Source organism: Lissotriton vulgaris, chromosome 7 (assembly GCF_964263255.1).
Source record: "Lissotriton vulgaris chromosome 7, aLisVul1.2, whole genome shotgun sequence".
Classification (NCBI taxonomy): domain Eukaryota; kingdom Metazoa; phylum Chordata; class Amphibia; order Caudata; family Salamandridae; genus Lissotriton; species Lissotriton vulgaris.
Window position 1 is genome coordinate 946,003,655 of NC_141695.1, and position 18,301 is coordinate 946,021,955.

The 18,301-nt window shown below is 44.2% G+C and overlaps 1 protein-coding gene across 1 annotated transcript in view; it reads right to left on the reverse strand.

Annotated features, from left to right (window-relative positions):
- Positions 1-18,301, reverse strand: part of WDR55 (WD repeat domain 55) — a 266,386-nt gene that overhangs the window by 167,804 nt on the left and 80,281 nt on the right. The window contains exon 3 of the mRNA XM_086931380.1: positions 6,114-6,271. Coding sequence (XP_086787506.1) covers positions 6,114-6,271 — 158 coding nt within the window. The remainder of the gene's footprint in view (positions 1-6,113; positions 6,272-18,301) is intronic.

The window sequence follows — 18,301 nt, forward strand, 5'->3', positions numbered from 1 at the left end:
TTTTTTAATATTAATGCTACAAGCTAAGGCATACATTTCCAGTTTTTTCAAAACATTACTTAATAATGGCACTAAGCTGTTTTAAGCACTCTATGCTTGGCAAATTTGTGGCAAAGGAAGCTAAAGTGATTTGTACATTATTCTGCAATGTTGTCAAATGACGAAGCTGCACTTCTCCTTGTTGTACATATTCACCCGACAAAAAAATATCCTCCATAATGAATAGCAATTGCTTTTCTGTATTTTTATCACAAATGTGTGAGCACAATGGAGAAAAGTTCCCTGAAATAAAAAGCTAAACTGGAAAACTAAATGATTGCTTATTACGAGGAATACAGCATGCAATCCTTAGAATGACAGCACATATCCTATTTATCATTTGGAACTGCTTTTGATTCTGGCTCATACAGCTACTTTGATAAGGTTGAAAAATACATTGGAACATTTCTAGTGAATTCTCTCTTTCAGAAGAACATCTGTAACTATTTCATGTGATCAGTGAGCTTAGAACCAACAGGCTTTCCAACCTGAATCCCTTAAATGTGTGTATTATATTTGACACACACTCCAATATCCAAAGCAATGAGTCAAGATGACTTTAATTGATTGCCACAAGAAAGTAATCCAGGGTTATAATCTGCAGAAAATTTAAACTACTCCCTTATAATATATATGGAAAATAGGAACTTTGAGCCAACAGTGTATGCTTATTACACTAAATCTGTAGACAGTACCAAACATCTGAAGTATAGACATATGAGATTTGATAGCATGTACGGGACATCATGTCCGGTCCACTTTTCCAGTTTCCCTGTTGTCTTTAGACCTGACTATACAGTCACCAGCTCCAGCTGAATCTCCAGAGTAGTCTCATCTTTCCTTGTAACACTGACCTCCTGTGCTTGTCCCAGGTCTTGTTTTTTTCACTTACTTTTGCGTTAACTTTAGCTGTGAACTTTTTCTATGTATTCGCTCCTCTTACTTTGGACAGAATATTTTCTCATATTACTCCTGAAACTTTCCTAATGTGATCTCTAGTTTTAAAAGAAAGTATTCAACTAAACCATGGACACTCAAAGTACACCCGGTGGGCAACATGCCCTTCTTATGCAACCAGCTGAAGAACAAGAAACACTTTCCAGCTATTGAGCCAATTTATGGCAATCTAGTTACTAAACCCAGGAAGGATGAAAGGCTGAGCCTGGCTTGCTGGGATTTAAATTGGTGACCACCTAGTCACTGCATTTGCCTTCAGTTAGCTTTCAACCCACTAAGCACTCTTCTCAGCTAAATAGCGTGTTATTGTGTTTCATTATATAAGGGATAGTGACATCCAGTTGTGTCTCCCCTTTATCCATGACCATATGAATAAATCATAATCATTGATGAATAAAAAGTATGCTGTGGGTTTGTCCTGGGAAAATGGCATTGGTGGTGTATTTTTAGGTCTCGCGACCTATCGATGAGGGCAAGCGCATCGAGCGGAGCGAGAATTCAAGTGGCGAAAATCATCGTCAAACCAAGGGCTTTCAGCCCCGCGGTTTTCATGCAGTTCACGTGAACCACGTGATTAAACATGCATGCGCATTCCCGGCTGCACAGCACATCAAAGGGCTTCTCCTCCCCTAATTATTCATGGCCGGCCGCAGGCTGGCCGTACTTTCAGTTTCCCAAGCCCGCCCCCATCCGGCTTCCCTCCGCGCATCTGCCTGCCACACTTCTCCTCCCCTCGCTGGCATTCCCGCCACCCCACCAGGCTCTCCCGCCCCCATCCGGCTTCCCTCCACGCATCTCCTTTCACCATGCCTGCACTCTATACTGTTCAGCAAAACTACTCGTGCCTTGTTAGTCTGGGTTTTACCCACATCGCCCTCCTGCGCTTGTGGCCTTAAGCGTGACAGTGGTTTTAAGCAGCATGCTTGTATATCCCCCGCAGTTTCTTTTTTCATATGTATATTTCCTGCCACGCTCCTCCTTTCACTCTCCCACTCGACCCTTGTTCGCGACTCCTCGAGCCTCTCAGCAGCGTTGACAGGAAGCTCTTGCAGCGCTTCACACCGTCGACGTAACCGCCAGTGGTGGCCGTCCGCCATCACCGGCTATGGGCTCATTGTTGTTGTTGCTCACTTTGTTGTCATGTCGAACATTTTTAAGTTGCCAGCATACCATACTCGGGTACACGAACAGACGACTGCATGTGCTCAAACATCTTTGTTAATGCATTTGTTGGTGATTGAAAAGCGTGTATTACATACTTTAGTTGTGTGGTTCATTTTTTTAAATATTTTTTTTAAGTTTTCTTGAGGCAGATAATTTTGGGAATCGGAGCTAGCAAGCGCTAATGCGAACCACAGTTAAGCTTGCTTCCTTGTGCGTAGGAGACCAATCGAACTCTAATCATGGTGGTTTTAGGCAGTCGCCAAAGTTAATGTTCGCTCAGATGTGCACAGCAGTAATGACGTTGGAGATGGTTTAGTGTCGCGGGCTGGCATGTGAAGACATGATGTCTGTGCTGTTTTACAACCCCCACCCCCTCCCCACGCTTGCATTTCCCGTACTTGTTTTATGAGCTCTGTTGATCATCTGCTTTCCCTCGCCTGTGTTTTCAACACGCTCCTCCAGCCCCCCCATCTCTCTCCTCTCCATCCCCCTCCCCCTCCCGTCCCTTCTGTTCACTCACGGGGCTTGTGCGTTTAGAAAGAAGTAATCAGCCGTTTGAAAGCCCTGAAGCACATGTCTCGCCTGCAGGAAAATACGTGGTGATTTTTCCTTTACACCATCCCCTTTCTTTTGGTGGCTTCCAGCTTTTTATTCGGAACATTAATTTCTGATAATACATGCACCTTTATAATGTACTGCTCCGAGATCTGCTTCGTTTTAAAAATATTAGCTTTAGCATCTTAATGCACCCATAGTCATGCTTGCCCTGCTTGTTTTTATTTTTGATATTCAGCAACAAGCATTGGCTAAGTCTACAGGTTGGCCAAACTTTCAACTGCAATGCCTTTTGAATTTGGCAATGCTTGCTTTTATGATGTGCCAGGCAGAACTCGTGTCATGTCGGATGTGCGTGTAATATTTGGAATAATGTGTTGGGAAGACTGTAACGTTATCAACAGCACCGGTAGCAGAACGTTCTGGCTTCTTGCCTGCAAATCATAAATCAAGGCAGTATTATTAACTCTGGCACATCTGTATAGTACTAGCTGCATAGACTAACGTTTTAGCGGTGCCTCTTGTGTACTCGCGGGTTTGCATAGTCTGTTACGTTGTTTTAATAGGGGGCATGCTTTTTCGTGCAAAAAATTTACTCTTTGTGCCGAAATTTGTGTTGTCTTCCTGAATGCCATCTCCGTAGGATGGTTTGTGTATTTTCGCCCCCATATTGGATCAGTGGCGATTGAAGGAAGTTGTACATTGCATTATCGGTTCATTTCAATCATGTGCACATCCCCCTTCACTTTTGGAACACCTTTGCGGAACCTCTACATGCTTAGAATAATTCCCTCGCCTGTGTTTTCAACCCGCTCCTCCACCCCCCCCCCCATCTTTCTCCTCTCCATCCCCCTCCCCCTCCCCTCCCTTCTGTTCACTCACGGAGCTTGTGCGTTTAGAAAGAAGCCATCAGCCGTTAGAAAGCCCTGCAACACATGTCTTGCCTGCAGGAAAATACGTGGTGATTTTTCCTTTACCCCATCCCCTTTCTTTTGGTGGCTTGCAGCTTTTTATTCGGAACATTAATTTCTGATAATACATGCACCTTTATAATGTACTGCTCCGAGATCTGCTTCGTTTTAAAAATATTAGCTTTAGCATCTTAATGCACCCGTAATCATGCTTGCCCTGCTTGTTTTTATTTTTGATATTCAGCAACAAGCATTGGCTAAGTCTACAGCTTGGATAAACTTTCAACTGTAATGCATTTTGAATTTGCCAATGCTTGCCTTTATGATGTGCCAGGCAGAACTCGTGTCATGTCGGCTGTGCGTGTAATATTTGGAATAATGTGTTGGGAAGACTATAACGATATCAACAGCACCGGTAGCAGAACGTTCTGGCTTCTTGGCTGCAAATCATAAATCCAGGCAGTATTATTAACTCTGGCACATCTGTATAGTACTAGCTGCCTCTTGTGTACTCGCAGGTTTGCATAGTCTGTTACGTTGTTTTAATAGGGGGCATGCTTTTTCGTGCAAATATTTTAATCTTTGTGCCGAAATTTGTGTTGTCTTACTGAATGCCATCTCCGTAGGATGGTTTGTCTATTTTCGCCCCCATATTGGATCAGTGGCGATTGAAGGAAGTTGTACATTGCATTATCGGTTCATGTCAATCATGTGCACATCCCCATTCACTTTTGGAACACCTTTGCGGAAATTCGACATGCTTAGAATAATTTTAATGGTAACTTCACTTCCCAGGTCTGCAATGTGTTTTTTTGGTTTTTGTTTCTAGTTTTCAAATTTGCTCAGCTACTAAATACTGTGTACATCTTTTTTTGAATGGTAAAATAGCTCCTCCCCCTTGCCGTCTGTTCTTAGCTTTAGGTTAAACTCCCAAATCGTACAGAAGGCTCGTGGGTTTCACTGGTGGTGGTGCCAATAGATCTCGCAGTAGGAAAGTTGGAGCTATTGGTTTTGTTAATGACAAAGCCCTTTATGTTTTTTAAATGAAAACAAAAATAAAAGGCATTGTTATTTGCAATTGTAATAGCTCCAACTTTCCTACTGCGAGACCTATTGGCAACGCCAGTGCTTGTTATGTAAGAGCTCGCTTCAACGTCCTAACATAACTACAGAGAAGGCAACAAAGGAGAAACACATTGGTTAAAAAGGAGAACCAAGAATGCAAGGCCGGACTGCTTGTTTCATGGTCTTTAACCTTCCCACGTTTTATTGAGCAGTTTTTGTGAATTGGTTCTGCCTTCTAGGGGTAATATCCAATTTGTGGTGGGGTCACTCAAGTTTTCTAATCAGCCATGTTTCAATTCCAATCTTTCGAAATAGGAGCTGAGGATTAAACTCAAAAAGTGATACAATTTGGTCACACAGGGGAAATAGGATTAAAAACATGTCTTCTGCTTTCACGGTCTCCAGCTTTCTTACTCCCCCAGAACCAGGATGGGGTGATATCATGGTTAGATCCAAGGAATGCTCTCCATATTGAATGCTCTCCATATTGAAAGGGGGATATGTCCACCTTTTGAATAGAGTCTTTACTATCTATCTGTGTTGTAAAGTGGTATAGCTAGGATTAGATGTAAAGCCTCCTAGAGTCAGGTCCAAAAAGTAAACACTGGACTGCTTCTATTGGTGGGTATGAGATGGATGTCTCTGCCAACCATAGTAAAATCTTGTTTTTTACAGCACTTATTAAATTAATTGAATCTTCTTCTAAGAGACAACAGAGGCTGTGAAGCTTCTTCTATGGATTATGGGTCAGCAGACACATCCTTGGCAGCATCTGTGGTGGATACTGCTGATTGGTCTTCAAATACTATTAAAATTCCAGTAGGATAATCAAAGCACTCCCTTTGTACTCACCAAGGCCAATGATCATGAGCCCTCAAATCTATTCTACAGGAGGGGGTAAAAGAATCGAAACAAAGATAGTATATGCTAATCACATTTAATAAACTCAATGTCTGCGCAGATCTATAGCTCTTAAAGCCAGGGCTTTACTTAGAGGGTGTGGGGGGGGACTAAACAGCCAGAACTGTGCTCTGTGCACAATTTATTCTAGTCATCGGCCTCTCTCTAGAACCATGTGGCTCTCAGTCACATCCCACATCATACCTTTTGGCCCCTTTAAAACGCACTAAACAAACAGAACCTTTTTTGGTGCATCAATTTAATTTGAACCCCTGAAGGTTTTCATCCAAGCTCTTTCCAGATTCCTTTACATATTTTCTTTCACGGAAAAACAGGTTAAACCATTCCCATTCTAGTCTGCTTTCTCTGAAATGCCTCCATTGTTATCCTTCTGGATAGTTGGCCTAAATATTTAAATACAATGCTCCAGTTGAGACCAAGAAACACAAGTGAAGGTAAATGAAGATGTACACCTTTGCAGCAGATTACAGTAATATTTTACAGCATAAAAAATGCACTTACACATAAACATCTCCATCAAGATCGCCTGCAGCCAAAATATCTTGAGTAGGATGAAAAGCAATGGTATTCACTGCAGCCTCAAAGATGATGTCCTCTGGCGTGTCTCGAACTCGGGGTTCCCTCGCTTCCTCATGTTCATCTTCTTCCTCTAAACTGACCTAGAAAGAAAGAAAGGGACATGAGAGCTAAAACATACAAACCATGCAGCCTGAGAATACATTGAAAGCCCATAAAATAGCTCACTGGGTTAAGGGAAAGTCACAGGTTTTAATCCCAACATGGTCAACATAGCTTTTCAATGCTTAAATGACCAAAGTAATTACCAATGAGTGGGTCAGTCAGAACACATTTTCTTTATATGCAAAGGCCCACGTACAGACGTGGATGGAGGCATCACCTTCATGCAATTCTTAAGTCCGCCACCATCCACCAGCTGATCCAGAATGGCCACTGGCTCATCTACCCCCTAATTACAGGAGCAGCAGCAGCTGGGCCATGGTGTGAGAATGATGGGGACAGCCTACATTAGAATAAGGACAGATGCATGGTCATCCTTATGACCCAGTTCCACCAGATAGGCCTGAAAGAACAAAGGGATAGAGTCACTGCTGCAGCAGCTTGCACTCCCTGGACCTGAGAAATCCCAGGCATCCCCAAATGACCAAAACAATAGAGAATTAATGCACTCTGTATGTAATCAAAGAGAAAACCTGGTTAGTCTTTGTACACATAATTGATCAATTTTAAAGGTAGGTATGTTAGTGAGGAAGTTCAATTATTGTCTCAGGTTAACCACCTACATGTGCATATTAAACACAGACAGGGGAGCAGCAAACTGCTGTTTGGACACAGCAGACAGGTGAGATTGTGTGATGCAGGAGAAGTCGGACAATAAGATCAGTTCTGCTCTGCATGTAAGAAAATGGTGTTGCTTGCTGGTGTGCTGAGAAAGAATGCAAGTGTGTGTTTCTCTAAGTAGATATCAGCGGTGTACTGGATCCTCTTCGTGCCTGTACTGAACCTACCCTGAAGCTCCAGTAAGAAGGATTAAAGGAGTGGCGTGCCTTGCTGTTACTACCTCTATCAAATACCGTCCGCACGCAAAAAAGGAAGCTCTGTCCTTCACCTGGACTGTTCCTTTGGTATGTTCAGTCATCACAGTACTGTTTTACAGATTTCATCCCACACCTCAATAGGTGACTAAATCCCATTTTCTTTTTCCCTGACTTTTCAGTGTTGAAATGTTCTTCTTTTCTTGAATATCTTATTATAAGCAGTTTATAAGTATGAGGTGTAAGGAGGCATGATATTTTGGGGAAACACAAGTGCTAGACACACTGTAGAGCTAACAGCTAAATTGATTTATTATTGATAATATGCATGAGCGACATACACTTGTTGATTAAATGAGAAACATCTTTTGTAGTCTGTGTAGTGGAAAAACCTATTTGATGTTTTACACTGATTAAGATTTCATATACACTATGGGATTACCTATGAAAAACATAGTTAGGTCCCAATTTTTTTCTTCGGATAGGCATTCAGGACAAATTTTCAACTGATGACAGGTTCTTTTACATTTCATTTATATTTCATTTATAATTCACATAATTATCAAGTTTGATACTGATATAGCAAAAATGTCTTCAATTTCAGTTTTCTCCCAGAGTTGGTCTTAACTCCTCAATAGAGCTGTGCAAGTGTTAAATCCCCAGGAAGGTAGAGGTTTGATTCATCATCATTGTCTACGAGTTCACAATTGTTTTTCTCATTTTAATGATCGTCTTACAACAGCACTCCAAAACAACTCAGGAAGCAGATTTAAGGGCACTTCTATTAATAACAAGTAAAAAACAATAGGGCAAAAATGTAAAGATTTTTTTGAGTCAATTACAATATTTTCCGACAACAATTAAGGTAAAATACCATGATGGATAGAAAAACAATAGCTATAATACTAGCCAATTTTGGATATCAAATCTATAAGAAGGCAATGTGAATCGAACGCTTAAGAGAGATTGGGGTTTTGGTTGAAGGGGGTGTGAGCCTTAAACAAGCAACAACCACAATCATTGTCAGGGTGAACCACAAACTTCATTAAATTAACTTGTGCATAACACTGGTGGCTGGCCACAAAAGCAGTCCGACTTTATTTAGCAGTAATATATAAAGTTATGCAGCATGCAAACAGTAATAAAGTGAAAACACAACACAAGAACAACAGAGTAAAATTTAATAAATAAAACGTCATCAAAACAACGAAAATCCAATCTGCAGAAACAGAGTTATGAATTTTTAAACAGAGAAATAGCACTGAAAAGAACAAAGCGCCAACCGCGGATATTGGTCTTGAAAGACCGGGGCAGAGTTGAAAGTTAAGGCAGACCTCAACGAAGGACTTAAAAGAAATTTAAAAGAGAAAACGCCTGAAAAGTTAGTTTAGCAGGGCAAGGCAGCTGGCGGTGTCCGAGGAAGAGGCGTCGTTTTCAGGGAGTCCTTGGACGAGGCTGCGGTGAAGATTTCTTCATTTGGACTTTGGCACTTTCTGGAATTTGAAGACCCTAGCGGGATGAGGCTGCTGGCTGTAGCCGACAAGAGTTCCAAGAGGCTGGATACCTTCTCAGGGAGGGCCCACTGAACAGGATTTGCTGTTGCAGACAGGACCATAGAAGGAGCTCCCACAGTATAAGGCTGACCAGCAACGTACCACAGTCGAATTGGCAAACAGGTAGGTCCCAGTCTTCTGCCAGTACCAAGTTTCAGTTTCTGGCTGTTTGGGCATAGGCACTTCCAAGGGTGCTGGACTGGGTGGACACCACTTGGAGGGTAGGAATCACTTCAGACAGAATCCAAGTTGATGGAGTTTCTCAGCTCCCTGTAGCTCTGAACAGGAGGCCAGCCAACTAGCCCTTGGAATTACTCTGGCCTAGTTCAAACAACAAAGCAGGTCTCAATCAGGGCCGTCCTCTGGGAGCATAACAGCAGTCATATGAAGTAAACAGCAGGCCTTATCTAGCAGGGCAGTCCTCTGAGAGTCCTCAGCAGGTCCAGTAATAAACTGAGGATTGGGTCTGCAGGTTCTATTTTTATTCCCGCTGTCAGCTTTAAAGTGGAAGAAATGTCAAATGTCAAAAGGTTTTGGAATTGCCTGCCTTCCTGCCATGGTCCAAGGATGTCTGGGGTGACAAACGGCTAAGTGTGAAGCTCTTTGTGGGTGTGCAGAGGCAGCCTCTTAAGTTTAAGTGGGGCTGTGCTGGCAGGATGAAACATCCTGCCAACACCCAGACCCCCCTTTGTTACACTGTCTGGGAGGAATACACAAAGGCCAAACGCCAACTACGCCTAGTCATGTGACACAGAACAGAGGCTGCAGGCACCAAACAGTTAGGCAAAGAAAATACCAGCTTTATAAAAGTGGCACTTTCAGAATTGGGACTTAAAATCAGGGGCACTAGAATTATGTGATTGTGAGGTCACCTCAACTTTCACATAGTTATAGATTTGCTGCATAATCCATAATCTGCAGATCTTAACCAAAAATATTTTGTTTCTAGCTCAAACGGTTCAAAAGTTACTTCAGACAAACACCAACGCCATAATTATCAACAATAAGGGGATAAAATGGATCAATGTGGTCTAGATGCACAGGCGTAAAGGTAAACGAGAAATTAAGAACAGTGAGCCAAAATTAAAAAAATTTGACATCCATGCTACAGTAAGGCCTCCAACTCTAAAATCCTGGAGCCTAGACAGCAGGATTTTACAGTGAATTGTGTGAAGTTCGCCGACAGATCCAAAAGTATGAGGGCGACTGACATACTGATGTCTGAAAAGCAGTCCAACTCATCCAAACCTGAGAGCAGTGTAATTTCCATACTAGGACCAGTGTGGAAACCCATCTTGCTAAGGGTATAAAATATGTTTATCTACTACAAACGTAGAAAGTTGGTCAAACAATGTTTAGATTTTACTATCAAAGAAATCAGCCATAAAATGACAGCAAACAGCACATGAAAATTCCAAAGAAGCGTGACTTGCGGTTTACGTACGTCTTTGATGACAGCAAAGATTGTTTTTGATATGTTAAGGGCTTTAAATGTTTGGGAGTAAAAAAGTTCAATTTGGCTTTTCTGATTTTTTTTATATTAATCCTACAAGCTAAGACATAAATGTGCAGTTTTTCTCCAACAAATTACTTAATAATGGCACTAAGCTATTTTAAGCACTCTGTTTTGACAGATTTGTGGAAAAGGAAGCGAAAGTGATTTGTACCTTATTTTGCAACGTTGTCAAATGACGAAGCTGCACTCAAAACTCATTTCTCCTTGTTCTACTATAACTAATTCACCAGTCAAAAAAATATCTACCATAAGTAATAAATCACCACATGAATATCAATTGTTTTTCTGTATTCTTATCACAAATGTGTCAGTGCAAAGGCAGAAGTCCAAGAGAAAATTTCCCTGAACTAAGAGGCTAAACTGGGAAACTAAATGATTTCTTATCACGAGGAATACAGAATGCAATACTCAGAATGACAGCACATGTTATATTTATCATTCGGAGCTGCCTTTGATTCGGACTCATACAGCTACTTTGATGAGGGTTGAAATAGATATTGGAACATTTCTAAAAAATTCTCTTTCAGAATAACATCTGTAACTATTTCATGTGATCAGTGAGCCTAGAATCAACAGGCTTTACTCTGTCTACTTCCAACCTGTTTCCCTACAATATGTGTATTATATCTGACACACACTCTAATATCCAAAGCAACAAGTCAACATGACTTTAACTGATTGCCACAAGAAATGAATTAAATTAATCCAGGGAAATAATCTGCTGAGAATTTAAACGATTCCCTTATAATATATATGGAAAACACAAACTTTGAGCCAACATTATATGCTTATTACACTAGTTCTGTAGACAGTACTAGACATCTGAAGTATAGATATATGAGGTTTAATACCGTGTAAGGGACTTCATGTCCGGGACAGTTTTCTAGTTTCCCTGTTGACTTTACACCTTACTATACAGTCACCAGCTCCAGCTAAATCTCCAGAGTAGTCTCATCTTTCCTCGTAACACTGACCTCCTGTGCTTGTCCCAGGTCTAGTTTTTTTCCCACTTACTTTTGCCTTAACTTTAGCTGTGAAGTTTTCTATGCATTCCCTCCTCTTTCTTTGTACAAATATTTTCTCATATTACTCCTGAAACAAGCCCGGTTTCCTATTGTGATCTCTAGTTTTAAAAGAGAGTTTTCCATTTAAACAGGGATTAAGTGGAAGAAACTTCAAACGTTTTCCCCCCCACTGATGGTTTTGGCATTTTAGTGTGAAGTTCTTTATGGGTGTGCAGGGGCAGCCCCTTTTAAGTGTAAGTGAGGCTTTGCTGGCAGGATGAAACATCCTGCCAACATCCAGTCCCCCTTTGTTACACTATCTGGCAGGAATACACTAAGGCCAAACGCCAACTATGCCTAGTCATGTGACACAAAACAGAGGTTGCAGGCACCAAATAGTTAGGTCAAGAAATTACCAGCTTTATAAAAGTGGCACTTTCAGAATTGTGACTTATAATCAGGGGCACTGGAATTATGCAATTGTGAGGTCACTGCAACATTCACATAGTTATAGATTTGCTGCATAATCCATAATCTGCAGATTTTAACCAAAAATATTTTGTTTCTAGCTCAAACAGTTCAAAGGTTACTAAAAAGGCAGTGAAGCGTGTTGCCGTTTAGTAGAAGGCCCTTTACAAAGCTAGACTGGTCACCATTCTGTTGCCTATTGCTATATTTGGGTCTTAAACTGGTACTGAGGTGCAACCAATATCCAGACAGACGTACTAAGTGTAGAAATCATAAAACAATGAAGTAATACTGTTATAAAATGTGCTGCAATATGCAGCATAATTTGTCTTTTCTTGCCGCATAATATGCCTTACCCTGCCACATAATTTGGCCCTCTCCTGTCACATAATTCCAGTGGCCCTGCTTAAAATCAAACTTTACCATGAAAGGGGATTTTACATTTCAATTCTTTAGAGATCAAACAGGACATATCTACCTGTTACCAAGCAATTGTTATCACTTATTAAATGTAATAAGGTAACCTGATATCCTATGGGAGAGGTAGGACTTCCAGTAAAAATAATTAAGAATGTTTCACTACCAGGACAAAAACGTTTATCTGAATTGATCCAAATACTAGTGATTGAGTTGGTGCTGGTTCATTCACATTGGGCCAGTAAAAAAGAGCCAAAGAAGAATGATTTACTACCAATAATGCACTTCGATTGACCCATCTGCCTTGGGTGGTTGCATTAAAAAAAAAGGAATATCTTCTCTGGCAACTCATTTCTGACAACAGTAGCTTCTCCGAAAGATAGCACTCATAAATTACAACTCTACTTTTTAAATAATTCAGCCTGGCTTAAATGCATGCGGTTACCTGTTTTTCTGGGAGGCAGAAATGTGTTCATCTGTATGACTAAAGGCACTGAATAAATAGTCTGGTCCCCTGCCTATTCCTTAAGGATTGTGCTTGCTATGTATATGGCTCTCCGGGGGCAGAGCCAGCACCAGACGCGGAATTCGCCTAACACTGCGGCCTGGGACTCTTGAGTCCAATTCCCCCGAGGACGAGGATATTTTCTACCAATAAGGTAAAATTGAGCCTTTAAAAAAACTACGGTGGATTAAATCAAGACCCCTGAATACTACACAAATGGTGTGAGTACAATTTTAATGTGTTTGTCTTGACGAATGTTCCATAGACCCGGCTGGGCCATAAGGAGCAGAAACATGTTGACTTTATGTTGAAAGTGATATGCGAGGATCCAGTCACTTGAACCAAAAGTATACCCATTTGTTCTTTTTAATACCAGATCACATCCTATTATAATTAAAGTAGTTGCCTGGATGTAGGTTTGGTTTTTAAGAATAACCTTCTTTTGTGGGGGTACCTCTACACATATCTCTGGACACTACTACGCTACTCCAGAGGTTGCCTCAGGCTTGAGGCTGGCATGTAGCACACTAGATCACCCAATGATAAAATGCCACAACGTCTATGTGGGGCGGAGAATCTATATAAACCGCACAAAAACTGACATAGCGTTTATGAGGGTTATCTAGAGAACTTATTGTAACGTAGTTACAAGTGTCCGAGTCCTTTTTTGATGTATGTATTGTAGATTTTATTCTTGCATACCTCTTTAGAAAAGCAATGGATTGCACCTGAACTGTTGCCCTCTTCGATCTTTTGACCTAAAGCCATTTAGATCTTATATCACAAGCTGTAGGAAGCTGGCTCTGTATAGGTTATCTGTATCAATGTGGAGGGAAGAAGGAATTTGTGATCCTACCAATTTCCTTTGGTTAACTGTACTTATCAGGGGGGGAAAGGATCACTTGTCCTGCATAACTCTGGGTATGCTGTGACTGTTCCGAATCGTCCCAATATTAACCCTCATGCACGTGCTGGTAAAGGTGTGGTATAAAGCGGTATATCTTTTTGTCCGCCGTCCCTCGCACGTGAGTGCATAATCATTGGGTTGTTTTTTGTCATGCAACCTCCATCCAGGAGGCATTACCCATTGTTAAAAACAGTAGTGATTAGTGATTGTGAAAAAGTGATGGCTAAAATTGTCTCTCTTAATCAGAAAAATTATTTATTCGTTCTGTATATGGAGGCAATGGTTAAAAAATTTTTAAGGAGGTGAACACGAGTTATTATGACTCGTACACACTAAGTGAAATACAAGGTCGACATGTTTCAGCCCTTCTATATGCCTGATAGGTCATGTGGGCTTTCTTCAGGACCGTGGGGTGAACTAGAGACCTCTCACGTCTCTAGTGGTGATAAGAAAATTCAGAGGAGCATAGCTTTATGTAGCTCCTTAAGAGGTCAAAAAGTACCTGCAAAAAAACAACATAGAGGACAGGGGTAAGGGTAAGGGAAAACATATAAGACTTTCACACTGGTTGGATGGACCAGGAACATATAAAACGCATATTATGCGCAGCAACTAAAAAATGGCAATACTTAGCACTGACTTCCCCACTTAAAGAATAGGGTCAACTCACTCATAATTGGCAAAATAGTTCTCATATTTCATTGTTTTTCATGATTGGTAGGCATTTAGATTCAGTTGTTTCAAAGTTTCATGCTTCAAATGCATTCATGCGATTATATTATTTTAAAGGTGTATTATTTTAAAGGTGTAATTTTCATTCACACGTTCCTTTTGCAGCAGGCATTATGTCTCCTTTGACTGCCTGCTCATGGTACTATTGATCGTAAAGATGGTAAGTTTTTGGACGTTTTCTATGGGGTGACACGAAGTTGATGGGTGTCTAGTATCTGTTAGTATAATCTATTGTGTAGCGTTCGCTTGCATTCTTTTTCTACACGCGTTCGTTTCTCAGCAGGCATTCTGTTTTCTACAACAGCGTTTTACTATTGTGCTGTAAGCCGCCTTCTGGATTTCAGATAACAGATTTGGCAAGTTGATAGATGGTTTCTATGGAGTGACACGGGGTCGAAAAATGTCTTAGTTCAGACGCATTGGTGTAATTAATTTTACCGCATTCATTCACATTATTGTTTCTCACGTGTATATTTTACAACAGGCATTCTGTTTCAATTAACTGCGTTTTTTGCGCTGCATGCCGACTTCTGAAGTTCGCCCTCTGGAATAAACTTCCATATCTGTACATAGTATATCAACATACCTCCGTTCTTGACTACAATGAGCCTCATCGGTTTCAGGGTGGGTCAGGGAGGCACACTAAAACAGTAAACATACTATCAGAACTTTGTGTTGTAGGTTTGTTATACTTTACAGTTTCACCGCGTTGTGCTCCTCGTGGTACCTCTGGCTCTCTGTATAGGTTATACCAGTAGGCGGTTTATACAGTGCAAAGAGTCCAGATATTCCCAAGAAGTGTACAGGGCTCAATGCAAACCCAAAGTGCTTTATTAGTGGTAGTGTGGGCGAGCAGCCTTAGGTCGAACACAGAGGAGTGTAAGACATTTATTGCACACACATAGACCAATAAGGGTCACACAAATCAACAAGCATTTACAAAGCAATGGTCTCGGCATTATTAAAGGTAGAGCTATTGGCATTGCTCATGACTTTTTTTTATTTTTTTTAAAACCATAAATAAATGGCATTGTCATTTACATTGCCAATAGCGTAATCGTCAAATAAATGGCATTGTCATTTACAATGCCAATAGCTTAATAGCTCGCAAATGCATGACTTATTCCATTTACACCCACACAGAGCCACACACACAAAGCCACCTACACACATACAGAACCACACACACAGAGCCACACACACACACAGAGCCACACACACACACACACACAGACACACACACACAGAGCCACACACACACACAGAGCCACACACACACGGAGCCCCATACACACACACACAGAGCCCCCCACACACAGAGCCCCACACACACAGAGAGCCCCACACACACAGAGAGCCCCACACACACAGAGAGCCCCACACACACAGAGAGCCCCACACACACAGAGAGCCCCACACACACAGAGCCCCACACACACAGAGCCCCACACACACACACAGAGCCCCACACACACATAGAGCCCCACACACACACACACAGAGCCCCACACACACACACACAGAGCCCCCCACACACACACACACAGAGCCCCCCACACACACACACACAGAGCCCCCCCCCCCACACACAGAGCCCCACACACACACACAGAGCCCCACACACACGGAGCCTCATACACACACACGGAGCCTCATACACACACACGGAGCCTCATACACACACACACGGAGCCTCACACACACACACACACACACACAGAGCCACACACACACACACACACACACACACACAGACAGAGCCCCATACACACAGAGCCCCAAACATACACAGACAGAGCCCCATACACACAGAGCCCCACACACACACACACAGAGCCCCACACACACACAGAGAGCCCCCCACACACACAGAGAGCCCCCCACACACACAGAGAGCCCCCCACACACACAGAGAGCCCCCCACACACAGAACCCCACACACAGAGCCCCCCACACAGAGCCCCCCACACAGAGCCCCCCACACAGAGCCCCCCACACAGAGCCCCCCACACAGACACAGAGCCCCCCACGCACACACAGAGCCTCACACACACACACAGAGCCTCACACACACACAGACAGAGCCCCAAACACACACAGACAGAGCCCCAAACACACACAGACAGAGCCCCACACACACAGACAGAGCCCCACACACACAGAGCCCGCCCCACACACACAGCCCCACACACACACACAGAGAGCCCCACACACACACACAGAGCCCCCCACACACACACACAGAGCCCCACACACACAGAGAGCCCCACATACACAGAGCCCCACACACACACACACACAGAGCCCCACACACACACACACACAGAGCCCCACACACACACAGAGCCCCCCACACACACAGAGCCCCCCACACAGACACAGAGCCCCCCACGCACACACAGAGCCTCACACACACACACAGAGCCCCCCACACACACAGAGCCCCACACACACAGAGCCCCCCCACACACACAGAGCTCCCCTCACACACACAGAGCCCCCCCACACACACACAGAGCCCCCCCCCACACACAGAGCCCCCACACACACAGAGCCCCCACACACACAGAGCCCCCACACACACAGAGCCCCCACACACACAGAGCCCCCCACACACAGAGCCACCCCACACACATAGAGCCCCTCCCACACACAGAGCCCCTCCCACACACAGAGCCCCTCCCACACACAGAGCCCCACACACACACAGAGCCCCACACACACACAGAGCCACACACACACACACAACCAGAGCCACACACACACACCCAGAGCCCCCTACACACACACACCCAGAGCCCCCTACACACACACACCCAGAGCCACACACACACACAGAGCCACACAAACACACAGAGCCCCCCACACACACAGAGCCCCCCACACACACAGAGCCCCCCACACACACAGAGCCCCCCACACACATACACACATACACACACACACACACACACACACACACACAGAGCCACACACACACACACAGCCCCAAACACACACAGACAGAGCCCCAAACACACACAGAGCCCCATACACACAGAGCTCCACACACACAGAGCCCCACACACACACACAGAGCCCCACACACACACAGAGCCCCACACACACACAGAGCCCCACACACACACAGAGCCCCACACACACACAGAGCCCCACACACACACAGAGCCCCACACACACACAGAGCCCCACACACACACACCGAGCCCCCCACACACACACAGAGCCCCACACACACACACAGAGCCCCACACACACACACACAGAGCCCCACACACACACACACAGAGCCCCACACACACACACACACAGAGCCCCCCACACACAGAGCCCCCCCCACACCCAGAGCCACACACACACACACCCCCAGAGCCACACACACCCTGAGCCACACACACCCAGAGCCACACACACCCAGAGCCACACACACCCAGAGCCACACACACCCAGAGCCACACACACACACACACCCAAAGCCACACACACACACACCCAGAGCCACACACACACACACCCAGAGCCACACACACACACCCAGAGCCACACACACACACCCAGAGCCACACACACACACCCAGAGCAACACACACACAGGAGAGCAAGCACAGTGAGGGGACAGGGAAGCAAGCACAGTGAGGGGGCAGGGAAGCAAGCACAGCCAGGGGGTAGGGAAGCAAGCACAGCCAGGGGGTAGGGAGGCAAGCACAGCCAGGGGGCAGGGAAGCAAGCACAGCCAGGGGGCAGGGGAGCAAGCACAGCCAGGGGGCAGGGGAGCAAGCACAGCCAGGGGGCAGGGGAGCAAGCACAGCCAGGGGGCAGGGGAGCAAGCACAGCCAGGGGGCAGGGGAGCAAGCATAGCCAGGGGGCAGGGGAGCAAGCACAGCCAGGGGGCAGGGGAGCAAGCACAGGCAGGGAGGCAGGGGACAGGGGAGCAAGCACAGCCAGGGGGCAGGGAAGCGAGCACAGCCAGGGGACAGGGAAGCAAGCCTAGCCAGGGGGCAGGGAAGCAAGCCTAGCCAGGGGGCAGGGAAGCA